At 43.3% G+C, this 15,084-nt stretch overlaps 1 protein-coding gene and 1 pseudogene across 1 annotated transcript; one reads left to right on the top strand and one right to left on the bottom strand.

The window, feature by feature from the left end:
- Positions 1-3,867: 3,867 nt before the first annotated feature.
- LOC110551562 (thymidylate kinase-like) lies at positions 3,868-4,156 on the bottom strand (the record flags this gene model as incomplete). The annotated part of the gene is given in 3 exon segments (XM_060366213.1): positions 3,868-3,935; positions 3,938-3,955; positions 3,958-4,156. Coding segments are annotated over 3 exon segments (285 nt in total), but the record flags the coding sequence as incomplete, so codon positions are not given.
- Positions 4,157-4,655, top strand: LOC110551560 (thymidylate kinase-like; annotated as a pseudogene).
- Positions 4,656-15,084: the final 10,429 nt, after the last annotated feature.

Raw genomic sequence — 15,084 nt, 5'->3', positions numbered from 1 at the left:
AGGTCTTGACAGTGTCAGTACCAGCTTCCCATGACATCCTCTGGACCAGGTACTTAGTGGCGGGTCTGCCCCACCCCACCCCGCTCTCTTGTTCTTTCCCTCTCTCTGCCACCTCCTCCTCCTCCTCCTCCTCTTCCTCCTCCTCTTCCTCCTCCTCCTCCTCTTCTTCTTCTTCTTCTTCTTCTCTCTCTCTCTCTCTCTCCCTCCATCCAATAAACTCTTTCATATTATACCTGTTGTATATGCGTGGCACCATTTTTAAATACTAACATTTGGTGCTGGTGGCTCGGTGGGCAATCCCACAGTCTTCACTCTGGGACCCCATTCGTTTTCATGCCCGCATATAACAACGATTCTTTCATCTGCTGCTGCCTTTCACCACCTGCCCCTGCCTGCCCACCTGCTGCTGCTGTGGCTGCGCAGATCCGCAGATCCGTTGGCTTCCGCTTCCCGCTTTCCCGCTTTCCCGCTTCCCCGCTTCCCCGCTTTCCCGCTTTCCCGCTTTCCCGCTTTCCCGCTTCCCCGCTTCCCGAGGCTGCTCAGATGGGTGCGCCGCTGCTCCCAGTACAGGCTGGAGCTGACTTCACAGCGAAGGCGCTGGATAATCTCCCCCCCCCCCCCGCCCCCGCCCCAACCCCCGCGGGAGCTTTACCATTCTTGTTTCGGAGAAACACCAAGATGCTGTTTTATCACCTCCGCCAGGTCAAAGCCAACAAACCATGCCGCCTGCCGCAGCTGCCCTTAAGGTCTGTGTATTAACTCCGACCCTCCACTGTACTCTTCACGCGGAGCCGCCGGCTCCTGGCCGCCCACCTGTCCCCACCTACAAGCTCTACCTCCTCTCCCCGCTTCCGTAGCAGGTCTGCAGGGGTCTAAAAGCAAGCCAGTGCTCCCTCATTTCTTTTTCTACTTTCAAAAACAAACAACAACAACAAACCCTTAAGATTAACCTGTAAACGTTGGGATGACTACATGGTATGAAACAAAAAATTTAAATATCTTTAACTATGATTAACTCCGCTTATTTTATCTCCTTTTAGACTAAAAAGAGCAACAAGTCTCACTTTAAGTGGATTTTTAAATTCAAAATTATATTTTTACAACATGCTATATATATGATTCAACTCTGGCTCAAAATAATTTTTTTCAAAATAATTTTTATATGATGCTAAAATTTCAAGGTTATAAAAGTCTACTCAAAATATACTAATTTAAAATGTGTGTCTAACTGCCTATATCTTTATCAGTTCCTGAATTAATGAATGAATGCTGTGTTTCCTGCCATGAGCTGCCTGTAATCTGGATGCACCACTAGGCTTTGTGGCTAATAATATTTGGTACAGTAAATTCAAGCATAATTTTAAAACCATTTCATACTGTTCTACTGTATTTTTTGTTCTAAAATTTATAACCCATGCAATATGACAGGATCAGCAGGATTGCCAGTCTATGAACTGTATCTATGATTGAAATCTTTGCTCTGATACTAGTTCAAAAATTTATTTACAGTCATACTAAAAAAAATAACAAAAACAAAAACAAAAAAACAGGGGGCTGGAGAGATGGCTCAGCGGTTAAGAGCACTGGTTGCTCTTCCAGAGGACCCGGGTTCAATTCCTAGCACCCACATGGCAGCTCACAACTGTCTGTAATTCCAGGATCCAACATCCTCACACAGACATCCATGCAGACAAAACACTAATGTGCATAAAATAAAAATAAATTGTTAAAAAAAAAAACAAATGAATTAAATATTATCTAGTCTCTTGTTTTATGTTTTCAAGGTTAAGCCTAGGATGGTTGACTATACAATCAAAGTTTGTTTGACTGAGCTATACTTAATAGATCGTGATCCTGAAGCCTGTCAGAAAATCTGCAAAATAGTACATTTAAATGCTTAGTACAAAAAACTTAATGTGACAGAGACCACAGCTTTTAGCAGTGACCCCAAGGCCTCCAAGAAGATTTGGGCACAACAGATGACTCCACCTGGACATTGCGATACTGGGCAGGACTGTCCCAACTGGCCTGCTGGCCCTGCCTGAACTGTAGACAAACACGACACCTGGAGAGCTGACTGCCCCGATTTGCCTCGACAGAACAAGGTTAGTCATTTTCCCAAATTCCTCTTCCATGTGAAGGCCTCTCAGATTTGCTGAGTCCACCACCTGAAGACTGATGCCTCTGTGTGGTCCTAGAACTTGTGCTGATAAGAGCCACTGTCACCACAGGAGCCTAAAGGGAAGGCCGTCTGGATAATGGGTAAGCCTCTGTCATATTAATCAAGACATAGGCTGCTTGGGTTATACTTCCTGTGGTAATTTATCCTTCTCAGGTTTCTGATGGGTTTGAAGACCAGTTTAATAGAAACTAAGGCTTCTGCTACCCTCTCAAAAATATACAGTTGTGTAAGGTCTGAGCTTTTGATAAAATGTTTGAGGGGCTAAGATGTTTTAAAGTTGATTGATGCGAGTTATGAAGGTTGGAAGGTCTGAGATGATTTAAGATATCCTAAATAAATAAAAATGCTTCATTTTTCCTCCTGTTGCTATGCTACTGTTGTAGTGACTGTCCAGAGCTTTGACATTTATCACTGGAGCTCTGATTTAGTAATCTAACTCTGATTAAAAAAAAAAAAAAACCACAAAACATTACACTACACCATCTACTATCACAGTTCCAAGCTCAAGATTTTAAATCTTCTTCAGTTTGTTTTTAAGTATAAACCTAAAAGTTGTTTCTCATTGTGCTAGACTTTTACACATCCAGTCTTCTGGACAGAGAAAATAAGCCTCCCCTCCGTAATGTGTAATCATACTACAAGTTAAGACCAAGTGAGTAAGCTGCAGAAAATCCCCCGAGTCCACCTCCCAGGTCAGTTAGGCTCCAAATAAGTACTGCACCTATTGTCTGTTTCAAACGGTGGGATTCCTCCCCCAGTCCCTGCTTGTGGGACTCCTCTTTCGTGGCTACCCGATCGCTACGCCCGTATATCCAACACTGGTGGATTGGTGAGTTCCCTTCCATGGTTGGCATAAACGCTCCACTTTGTCCAAGAGACTACGTGGTATCTCTCCAGTTCATTGGGGAATGGAGGAACCCTCCAACCATAGCCTTCAAGGTTACAATTGGCCCTTCTCGCCGGCCCTCACACAGATGCCTTCCCTTGGATGAAAAGTCTTTTTCTTTTTACCTATATGGTCTCTCAGCTTTTCCTTCCCTCTCACATCAGAAAATACTAGGACTAGGTGAGGCTGTGTCCTTCGGGAGTCTTCCCTGTGGCCCCTGGCACTGCTCGTGGTGACCTGCTTTGCCAGCTTGTGTCCCGGAACCTCTGATTCTCCTGTACTTTGTGGGGACACCCCAAAGTCTGGCAGAACTGATTTACTTTTCTCTCTTCACCCATGGGAATCACATCTTCCACTGTACCCCCCAGGCTCTCCTCTGGAGTGTCTCCTGGATAGTTTCAGATTCATGCACCTAGCGCCCGATTTAAGGGCCTTTGAGTTTATATGCTTTTGCAATCTAATTTGGCCTCAGTATTCATTAGATGACAGATCCAAAACAAAAAGTTTTTAATTAGTATCAGTGATCGGATAAATGGAGGTTCCCTCAGGTAAATGGAGTTTCCCTATGTTCAAGCTTCTCTTCTTTCATCCAAGCCTTCCATCTTTGTTCACTCTCCCAAAAAGTTTCAAATGTACACTTAAAAGTAATGTACACCTAAAAGAAATTTTCTGTCACCTACTTTGTGTTCTGCCCAGTAGCCTGCCAGACCCGGGTGTTTCCTACATCCACAACAATGCTAAAGCAGCTACCACAGGTGCTCCAGTCTGACCTCGCAGACTGTGTCAAGATGGTCCTGTGTCAAGTTGAACCCTGGTTCAACGTCGCCTTAATTAATGGCACTTGTTCCCAGTGGTTTGCAGAAAAAGCAGGTGCACCGAGTGGTCTCTAGTTCCGTTTTCTTTTCTAAGTAGGAACTCAGAAGTTTGCCGATTTCTGTTGATCTTTCGGGAAAACGCAGCAGCTCAGCTCTGTAGGCCGAAGCGCACAGTGCAGACACCAGCCTGAGGCCCTGCGTGGTCTTGCCAGTAGGGTCCACGCCCTCCAGCAGGATGAGCGCCCCCGACGCGACGCCATTGAGACCGCCAGCATGCCCAGCTCCAGCAAACCTGTCAGGTTTCTGGCAATATTAGAGGCAGCAGAAAGCAAGAGCGCGAGGGTGCTCTCGCCACAACTCCTCTGGGAACAAGTGCCATTAATTAAGGCGAAGTTGAACCAGGGTGTGACCCTTGTTTTGGACAGATACGCCCTTTCTGGGGTTGCCTTCACTAGCGCCAAGGAGAATTTTTCTCTCGACTGGTGCAAACAACCAGATGTAGGCCTTCCCAAACCTGACCTGATCCTGTTCCTCCAGTTAAAATTGCTGGCTGCTGCTGCATGGGGAGAGTTTGGTCTTGAGCGCTATGAGACTGGGACTTTCCAGGAGCAGGTGCTGCTGTTTCCAGCAGTTCATGGGTGATAAAGACCTGAACTGGAAGGTGGTTGATGCTTCCAAAAGCATTGAGGATGTCCACGAAGAAATCCAAGCCCTCTCTGAGGACGGCATCCGCAATGCTGCACAGAGGCCACTGGAGGAGCTATGGAAATAAGTCAGCGCTCCCTTGCAGATACTATTTTCAGGTCCTTTAGGAGACTGGTGGAGGGCTCACATGTCAACACTATGCAGCAGGGGCTATTTCTTGGCAGGAGAGAGTTACCGGCCTTTAGTCTTAACCTGAGATTTTGGGGGTGTGAACAAGTCACACTGTGTCTCCCTCTACCCACTCCTTGGCTATAAAGGTGTTAATGTGTTATGGTCCATAATGAACTTTATTGGTAACTCATCCCTAAAAACATCAATTAGTTGAGACTCATATTTTTTACAGAAACTAATAAAAAAATTTACCTGAAAATGTAAAATAATAAAAAAAAAAGATGGTCCTGCACTTCTCCCTCTTTCCCTCCCAGCTGCAGATGTCCTCAGATTCTGGACAGCATCGAAACAGCCTGCTCTTCCTGGGCCTGGCCAGCATTTCAGCCTTTTGACCTCCCTACACCACCCTAGTGTCAGCAGGAAGTAGCCAGAAGACAATCTTCTCCTGTTACCCACTTATTATAAACAAAAGGCTGGGATGGCGTCCTTCAGGCCCAGGAAAAACAGCTCCAGACTCTCCCAGCATTCCTCAGGCCCTATCTGCTGCAGGGCATGTCCAGCAAACTCCACCCTCTACCCTGAACAATCCAGGGCAGGAACTCCCCCCTCCCACCCTGTAATCTGGACATTTTGGTGCTCTTACTTTCTCTCCACCCCACCCCACCCCTTTAACACCTTGCATGGCGACCCAGAGCTGCTTCCAATGAACCTACATTTATGTGCTTTAACTTGCCTTACAGGAGAAGCAGTCCAGCGTCCTCCTCCTCCCTTGCCACCCCTCCTTAGCTCCTCATTTTTTTCTTAATTAAACAAAAAAGGAGGAATGTTATATTGTGTAGGCAATCAACTGGCCTGCCCTTAGGGTTCTGACAACATCCTGTGTCAGTGCCAGGTACTCAGTGGCTGATCTGCCTCTCCCTCTCTCTCTCTCTTACTCTTGTTCTCTTGCTTTCTCCCCTCTCTCTGTCAGGGTGTCCCTTCCCTCCACCATGTCTCTCTCTCTCTCACTTTCTCTCTCCATCTCCAATCAAAAAACTCTTTCATGCTGCATCTGTTGTATATGTGTGGCATCACTTTTAAATACTAACACATATGTTACTTTGACATGTGTATATGCAGCATTATGCTTACGCTTTAAACCAGAATAAGCAAGTCCACCCCAGCCCCGGAAACATTTAGCATTTCTCTGCAGTGGTGTTTCTAAACTTTGTGAGGTGTAAAAATAACATAAACATTGAAAGACTGTAAGCAAGCATAAATGATATATAAGTTACAGAGGACAAGCTGGTTTTCTCGTTCTCTCTGCCTTGCACCGCATTTCTGCCTAACCAGCAAGGATTGCTTTTGTGTGGAGTTCTGCTGCACTGCTCTAACAATGATGTTTTTCTTAAAACACCCTGGAACTGTGATTTTTTTCTAATTGAGATGTGGCTACTATAACTATGTTAACAACCTTCACCTTTTATTGGCACAAGGGCACCTTGCTGATTAGCAAAATGTATACCAGAAAGGGATTTTTTTAAAAAATTGGTAATATAATTGGGCTTTCAATGGTGAAATTGTATTTCATTATACAGAGATCATCTAAATTATGTGGGCAAGGGAATGTTTGTGCATGTGTTAGGGTTATGGGGTATGTGCCTCTCTCTATACACACACACACACACACATACAGATACCTGGAGACTAGAGGAGGGTACCATGTGTGTGCTCTATCACTCTCCACTTTATTCACTTGAGGCAGGGTCTCTCACTATTGAGCTGGTATCAGCAGACCCAGTGATCCTCTTGTTTCTATCCTCACAACCCTGGAGTTACAGGTGCATGCATGTCCCCACATCAACTACTTAAACCCTTATAAAGAAAGTCCATTTTCTTGCACAAATAAGGTTCAAGACCTCCATAAAAAAGAATTCCAGGATGGGGTGGCAGAATCAAAGTACCTTTTCCATAATTCTAAATAAGATGAGTCAGAACAGCAAAGAAGAAACTAGCTCAAAGAGAGAAAGAGTAAGAAATCCAGAATGCAATTGTGCTGGATATTTTTGTGTCAACTTGACACAAGCTAAAGTCATCCCAGAGTAGAGAACCTCAGTGAAGAAAGTTTCCATAAAATCAGGCTGCTGGCAAGACTTTAGGACATTTTCTTAATTACTGATTGATGGGGGAGGGCCCAGCCCAGTGTGGGTGGTGTCATCCCTGGGCTGGTGGTCCTAGGTTCTATAAGAAAGCAGGCTGAGCAAGCCATAATGAGCAAACCAGCAATCAACAACCTCCACAGTCTTTGCATCAGCTCCTACCTCCAAGTTCCTGCCCTGTTTGAGTTCTTGTCCTGACTTCCTTCAATGATGAACAGTGATGTGAAATAATAAGCCAAATACCACTTTCCTTCCCTACTTGCTTTTGTTCATGTTTGTTTCATCACAGCAATAAAAACCCTAACTAAGATAAATTGGTACCAGAAATGGGGTATTGCAGTGACAGAGCAGACCATGTTGTTTTTGGAAGATGATTGTTGAAGGATTTTGAAACTTTGGGCTGAGAATCAGTGAGCTGTTCTGTAGGAGCTTGGAATATAAGAAAGATGAGGGCAGTGCAGATGATGGAGGCCTGGGTTATACAGTTTCAGAGGGAATTGAAGGCTCTACCACGCCCTGTGTGTGAAGAATCTGTGGTGCTTGGTCAGCTGGAGCTCAAGAATCAGCTGTAATTAACAAGAGACCAGAACTACTAAAGTATAAATCTTTACTTTGCTGAGAAAATGGTTGTTGGTCAGCTAGGAATGAAGAGTGAATCATGATTAAGAAGAGACTAGCATCAGTGAGGTGAAGTCTTCTGAGAAGTGTTTCCTCAGAGTCAGTACACAGAAGTTGTGTTCCAGAAGTGGCCAAGGTTGTACCTCATGCTGGCAGTGTAATAGTCACCCTTGTGGTACTGATTTTGAAGTCGTGAAAGGGTCATGGAGAGCAGATGAGTCTTGGCACTGTGTGGCAGGGCTCAAGTCCGTGAAGAGAGTCTAGAAGAGACTACTAGTGAAAATGGAGCTCCTTCGTAGCAAGGAACCACAGAAGTTTGGGAGAACCAAGTACCATGGGATAACCACCAAAAACAGCAGTAGAGCTGGAGCCTCAGTAATAAGCTGTATATGCTTCAGTGAGATGAGCCAGAGACTTGACCCAAGCTTTTAGAGAAGCCCAGAAGACCATGAGTGAATCCCAGATATTGGACATTGAGTCATTTATACTGTTGGAGTTTAGTTTTGCTTTTCTTTGATTATGACTGTGCCCTGGTTCTTCCTTTTTTAAGTAAAAATGTATTAACTTATTTTTGATGAGAAACATTATATTTTAAAGGGACTTTGGATTTGAAAAGAGACTGGATATTTTAAAGAGACTGAATTTTTTTAAGTGTTTGAATTTATTTATTTATTTATTTATTTATTTGTTTATTTTTTATGTATGTGAGTGCTCTATCTGCATTTACACCTGCATGCCAGGAGAGCACATCAGACCCCAGTGTAGATGGTTATGAGCCACCATGTGGTTGCTGGGAATTGAACTCAGGACCTCTGGAAGAGCAGTGTTTTTAACCGCTGAGCCATCTCTCCAGCCCGTGCTTGAATTTTTAAGGGCTATGAGACTTTTTAATTAATTCATTATTTCTTTTTATTTAATTATTTATTTAATTTTATGTATATTCATATGAAGGTGTTACCCTTGAAATTGGTGTTACAGTTTTCAGCTGCCATATGGGTGCTGGGAATTGAACCCAGGTCCTTTGGAGGAACAGACAGTGCTTTTAACCACTTGAGCCATCTGTTCAGCCATGGCTATGGGACTTTTTAAATTTGTAAAATGTTTAACACTATTTTGATATTAATGTGTGACCTTGGAGATGAGCAAAATAGGAAAGGTTGTGGCTTAACAGTGATGTTTGTGTGTCAGGTTGACAAGGGGTCAGTTGTGCTGGATATTTTTATGTCAACTCGACAATAAGCTAAAGTCAGCTGAGGAGGGAACCTCAATGGAAAAAAAAAGCCTCCGTAAGATCCGGTGCAGGCAAGCGTGTAGGGCATTTTCTTAATTAGTGATGCAGGAGGGCCTAGCCAACTGTGATGATACCACCCTGGGCTATAAGGAAGCAGGCTGAGCAAGCAAGTTAGCATCAATTCCCGTCTCCAGGTTCCAGGTTCCAGCCCTGTTTGAATTCCTGTCCTGACTTCCTTCAGGGATGATCAGTGAAGTGGACATGTAAGTCAAATAAACCCTTTCTTCCCCAGCTTGCCTTTGGTCACAGTGTTTCGTCACAGCAACAGAAACACTAAGACAGCAATGAAGAATGGATGGGAAGCTGAAAAGTGACTCAAAGGTTCAGAGTCAAGAACTAAGTAGCAGGGGACCCTAGAACCCAGTGGCCTTGGGGAGAGCAACATGCACCAGCACAAGTCAGCCAGGAGCACAGGTCTTCTCAATGACTGACGACAGACACACACACACACGTCATCCAGGAGCCAGGTTTTCAAGTTTTCCCAGTAGCAGTTGACAAGCAGACAGACCCACAAGTCAGCCAGAAACACTGGCTATCTATCTTCCCAGTGACAACAGATAGATACACAAGTCAGCTAGGAGCACAGGCCTTCCCAGTGACAACAGACACACAGAGAGAGAGACCCACAAGTCAGCCAGGAGCACAGGTCTTCCTGATGATGACAGACAGGCAGGCCCATACTTGAAATCCAGTGTGGGAACTTTTCTTGAAGGTGACTCCTCCTTCACAGACATCTTTACAGGAGAGGTTCACATTAGGCCTCCCTGTCTCCTAGGGTGCTATGACCAGGAACCATCTTGAGAAGGGTCCTCTGTCAGGAACTATGCACTCTGGGGACCAGAAGATACAGAACCATTACAACTCAAGCTCCCTGGGAGACACCCAGCTGTAGTGAGCTGACAGGGTAGGGGATAGAGGTGAGAGGCAGTCACAAGCCTGCTGAGAAATTAAACAGAAGGGCGCACAGACACATGATTGGCAGCTCTGCCCTCTATGCAAGAAGTGACACCAATCCCAGGGGGGTTATCATAGTGTGTGGGACACATGGGGAGATGTGAGCAAGTATTTACTCACCCAGGCACAGAACTAATGAATCTACTTTTGTCAAATATTATGTGTTGATATGGATTATTATATATTGATAGAAATTTAAGATTGATTTGTTACTACCTGGCTCAGTTTCGGAGTCCTGAGCTTCCTGCTGCCACCTGGCCTGGTACTGGTAGCCCAGCTAAAGGAGCAGTAACACTTATTGCAGAGAAAAATCTTTTCCCACACCTCTGCCTTGACTGGAGATCTTCTGGCATGGACCCCATTCTGCACTCACTCAGGATACTGTGCACTCACTCAGGATACTCATAATGCTAAGAACTTCAGCAGAGAAGCACTCACTTCCAGCCGGTGGCGCCTGGGAGAACCATACACTAGGTGTAGAAAGACGAAACACCAACATAATAAAGGCTACACATTAAACACAAGCAACATCATACTTAATGGAGAAACTAAAACATGTCTTTCAAAATCAGGAACCTGGCAATATTATTTAATATTCAATATAGTATGTGAAATTTTATCCAGAACAGTTGAGCAAGAGAAACAAAGAGAGAACAGGGGATAATGATGCTAAACTGTCCTTGTTTGCGGGTGATATGTGTCTATGCCCAGGAAATTGAAATGACCCATCATAAAACTTCTAGAATCTGTAATTAAACTCAGCAAAAAAAAATAGCAGGATGTAAAATCAGCATGAAATGAGTAGCTTTCCTATGCATCAACAATGAAGTTACTGAGAAAGAAATCAGGAAACAGGTCCCATTCATGATAGCCACAGGAAAAACTACCTGGAATAGAGCTACAGGGGCAGTAATCATCTCTACAACAAAACCACAGAGAAAGAAAAACATACTATGAAAAGAATCCAATATTTATGGATAAGGGAGGATAACATGTTATAATGTCTATAGTACTGAAAGCAAATGACAAATTCAGTGCAATTTGCATGAAAATGCATTCCTCACAGAATTTTTTAAAAAAGGCAAAAAATTCATATGTGAACACAAAACGGCTGTGCTGGCTAGTTGTATGTTAACTTGACATAAGCTAAAGTCATCTGAGAGGAGGGAACCTCAGTGAAGAAAATGCCTCCATAAAGTCAGGCTGTCCGGAAGCCTGTAGGGCATTTCCTCAATTACAGATTGATAGGGGAATGCCCAGTCCACTGTGAGTGGTGCCATCCCAGGCTGGTAATCTTACTTGCTATAAGAAAGCAGGCTGAGAAAGCCATGAGGAGCAAGCCAGTAAGCTGCACCTTTCCATGACCTCTGCATCCAGGTTCCTGCCCTGTTTGAATTCCTGTCCTGACTTCCTTCAATGATGGACAGTAATGAAATTAAGCTGATGTAAACCCTTTCCTTTCCAAGTTGCTTTTGTTCTTGAAGTTTTGTCACAGCAATAGTAACTCTAAGATAATACCCTAGAGGGGCTGGAGAGATGGCTCAGTGGTTAAAAGCACTGTCTGCTCTTCCAGAGATCTTGAGTTCAATTTCCAGCAACCACATGGTTGCTCATGAGAGACCAAAAAGATTAAAAATTAGCAGCTATTATTAATTAAGGCTTGAACTAGGTGGGTGGAGAAGTCCAGCCATGCCCCGAGGGGAAGAACCTGCCTTACTGCATTCTTTCCCCACCCACTAGAGACAACAGTTGCTAGGAAACTGGTCTATCCCCCTAGGGAGGGACACCAGATCATTAATGGTTTGAGGACCTTCCTATAGCCAATTAATTAAAAATGCAGCATTTTGACCAATAGATGCTTGCCAGGCAAGAATCGCCCCTGCCTTGGGCATGCTGGGAGGGACTAGAATCTTTAAATCACCCAACTAACCTGAGCACAGGGCTCTCAGCTCTCACCACTTCAGTGGTGGGGAGTGTGAGCCTGAGCTGCAGCTTGTAATTTGTAATAAAAAGATCCTTATGCAATGGACTTGGCTCCTGGTGGTGGTCTTTTGCGGTATCGCGATTCAGGCACAATACTCACAACCATCTATAGTGGAATCTGATGCCCTTTTCTGTCATACAAGCATTCAGGCAAATAAAGTGCTCATATGTATAAATAAATAAATCTTAAAAAAAAAAGATAATACCATAGATAGCTAAAGTCATCCTGAGCAGACAGAATGTTGCTGAAAGCATCACTGTATCTGACTTAAACTGTTCTACAGAGCCATACTGGCATAAAAACTGATATATAGTCCAACAAAATAGAATAGATGACCCTGGAGAAAAGTCAGTGCAATTATAGTTCATAGATTCTCAATAAGAAAGAAAATAAACCTGGGAAAAAAGGTAGCTTCTTGAATAAATAGTTCTGGGAAACTAGGATATCTACATGGAGACAATTACAACTATATCTGTATCATACAGTCTGTTTACAAATACAGTTACAGGGGCTGGAAATGTGGCTCAACTCACAGCACAGGCTGCACAGGAGCCAGGTTCAGTTCCCAGCACCCATACGGCAATCTATAAGTCCAGGTTCAGGGCAGCTGATTCCTCTGGCCTCTTTCAGCACTGCACACACTTGGTACACACAGACATTCATCTAGGCCAAACACTCACACAAATAAATAAAATTTAATTAGTCAGAGTGGAGTGACTCTGTAGAGACCTTTAAAAGCAACAATAATAGCTTACAGTGAGTCAAAGACCTTAATATAAGCCCTGAAAACTGGAAAAAAGAAGAGGGAAACATTCTTCAGGTACAAGTACAGACAAGAGACTGTACTTGTAGAACTAGATTTCAAATAGAACTTCCATAGCTCAGGAAGAATGAGGATTGAATTGGCAAAAAGGATTGCAGCAAGCAAATCAAACATATCTGCACAGCAAAGGAAGCAATCAGTAGAAGGAAGATACACCCCACAGTGACCAGTCATCCATCTGCCAGATTAACATCCCATTCCCCAAAAAAGGACTTCAAAAAACTCAAGGAAAAAAAAATAAGTGACTCAACCAATAAATGGACAAATGCTATGACAAACAGTTCTCAAAACAAAACACAAAGAAAACACAGTCATATTTTTTTTGTATGATAAAAAAAAGTGTTCAACCCCTTTAGCTATCAGAAGAATTAATCTCAAAACTACATTGCAGCTGGGTGTGGTAGCCCACACCCATGTCTGGAGGCTGATGCAGCCAGAGTTGTACAGAGAGACCCTGTCTCAAAACCTGCACTGAGAGATCCCATCTCACACCAATTGGAATTGCTATGAAAAAAACAAAACAGAAATATTTTCAGATATGTGGCAGTTGAGGGAGGGGCAGACATCATCGTTGGTGAAGTGTAAGTTAGGGCAACCACTTGGATGACAGCAGGGGGTCCTCAAAATCATGCCACCTCAAGATCCAGCTCCTGGGCTCGTACTCAAAGCAAATAAAGCCAGAAGCCACAAGGAACACGTCTATCTCTACATTTACTGCAGCACTAACTTCAGCAGCTATGCTGTCCAGTCAGCTTTGGTTTATGTCAACAGATGAAAGGATGAGGAGAATGCAGCTTGCCTGTGCTTTGAAATATTAGAAATAAAGAAGAGGCCAACTTATTTGCTGAAATCGGATAGAATTAGAATTTTTCATGCAAAGTCAGCCAGATGCACAGTGACCATATGCTTCCATTTGTATATGGAAGCTTGAGTGATAATAAAGATGTACACACCTATGAATTCTCAAAGAATTAAACAAATAATAGAGATCTGAAAGGAGGAGAACAGCTATTGAAGGGTGAGGGGAATTGGGGAATAAGGGAAGATGAGAGACGGTAGCTAGAAAGGTTGAACATGAACACAGCATGAATGCACATGAATGGAAATATCACCAGGAAGTTAGTAAGATGCAAAAAATATTCATTAATAATTACAATTATGTGGGGCTGGAGGGATGAGTTACTGGTTAACAGAACAGGCTGCTTTTTCAGAGGTCCCAGTTTCAAATTCCAGCACCAACAAGGTAGTTCACAACTGTCTGTAACTTTAGTTCCAAAGGATCTGACACTCTCACACAGACACACATGCAGGCAAACATCAATGCACATAACATTTTTTAAAAATCAATATTTTATGAAAAAAAAATGATTACAATTACATAATTTGTTAGAAAGGTGTTTCCTTATATTTAGTGACAACATCTCACCGTGTATCCTGAAAGGCCTGAAACTTACTAGGCTGGCTTCAGACTCACAGAGATCCTCCCGCTTCTGCCTACAAGTACTGAAATTAAAGTTATGCTCTACCACATCTAGGGAAATAATTTTTAAAAATGTTTAGAGGCCCTGTGAAGGTCAGGAGACTGCAGTCTGATCCTGGGGCGTGGGGTGCTTGTCTGCTTAGTTGGGGAGATGGATTAGTTGCTGGCCGTCTAACACAGGGTTGTTAGAAAATAAAGGTGTGTCACGCTGAAGTCGCTTCTGGTTTTCCATTTAATATATATGTCACGGTCCCTCTGGGATAGGAGATTGTACTAGATAACTTAGTCTGGGTGGAGGCTGAATAATGTTCTGTCTGGCAGATATCCTCATTTATTTCACTATTCACCACTACAAACGAGTACTTCCAGTTTTATTGTAATTGTTATTTGATGTGTATGGATGTTTTGCTTATATTTATGTCTGTGTGCTGTGTGAATGACTGGTGTCCACAGAGGCCAGAAGAGGATATCAAATCCCCTGGAACTGAGTGACAGATGGCTGTGGGCTGCCATGTGTGTGCAGGGATTCAAACCCAGGTCCTCTGGAGGAGTAGACAGTGCTCTTAATCACTGAGCCACCTCTCCAGCCCCTGTATTTCTGTTTCTACTGTTATTAATATTTGCATGTGGCTATGTCCAAAAGGCATCTGTTTCTTCCATCATGGCTTCTAAGTCTGCTGCTTTTTTAGGAATATCTCTTACAAGATTTTAATTTTTAATTAAATTAATTATTTTTTAGGGAGGCATGTGCATGCTACCGTGTATGGCTGGAGGTCAGAGAGCAGCTTTTGAAAACTAGTTCTCTTCTTTTATCATGTGAGTCCTGGGGATCAAACTCAAATTCTTAGCCTAGGCAGCAAGTATCTTTACCTAGATCCTGGATTTCAATTTTTATTCTTATATTTTAACTTACAATTGTAAATAATAATGGTGTTTATTAATATTATTTGTGGGTTTTGGTTTGCTTTGTTTGTTGAGGCAGCAGCATCTCACGCAGTATACTGATGCTTCTATGCTGGAACTCATCATGTAGCCCAGGCCACCTTGAACTCACTGAAACCCTTCTGCCTCAGCTTCCTGAGTTCTCAGACTATGGG

The sequence above is a fragment of the Meriones unguiculatus genome, chromosome 14 (genome assembly GCF_030254825.1).
Source record: "Meriones unguiculatus strain TT.TT164.6M chromosome 14, Bangor_MerUng_6.1, whole genome shotgun sequence".
Taxonomy (NCBI): domain Eukaryota; kingdom Metazoa; phylum Chordata; class Mammalia; order Rodentia; family Muridae; genus Meriones; species Meriones unguiculatus.
Note: the sequence above shows the minus strand (reverse complement) of the source record. Positions and strands in the feature narration are given on the sequence as shown.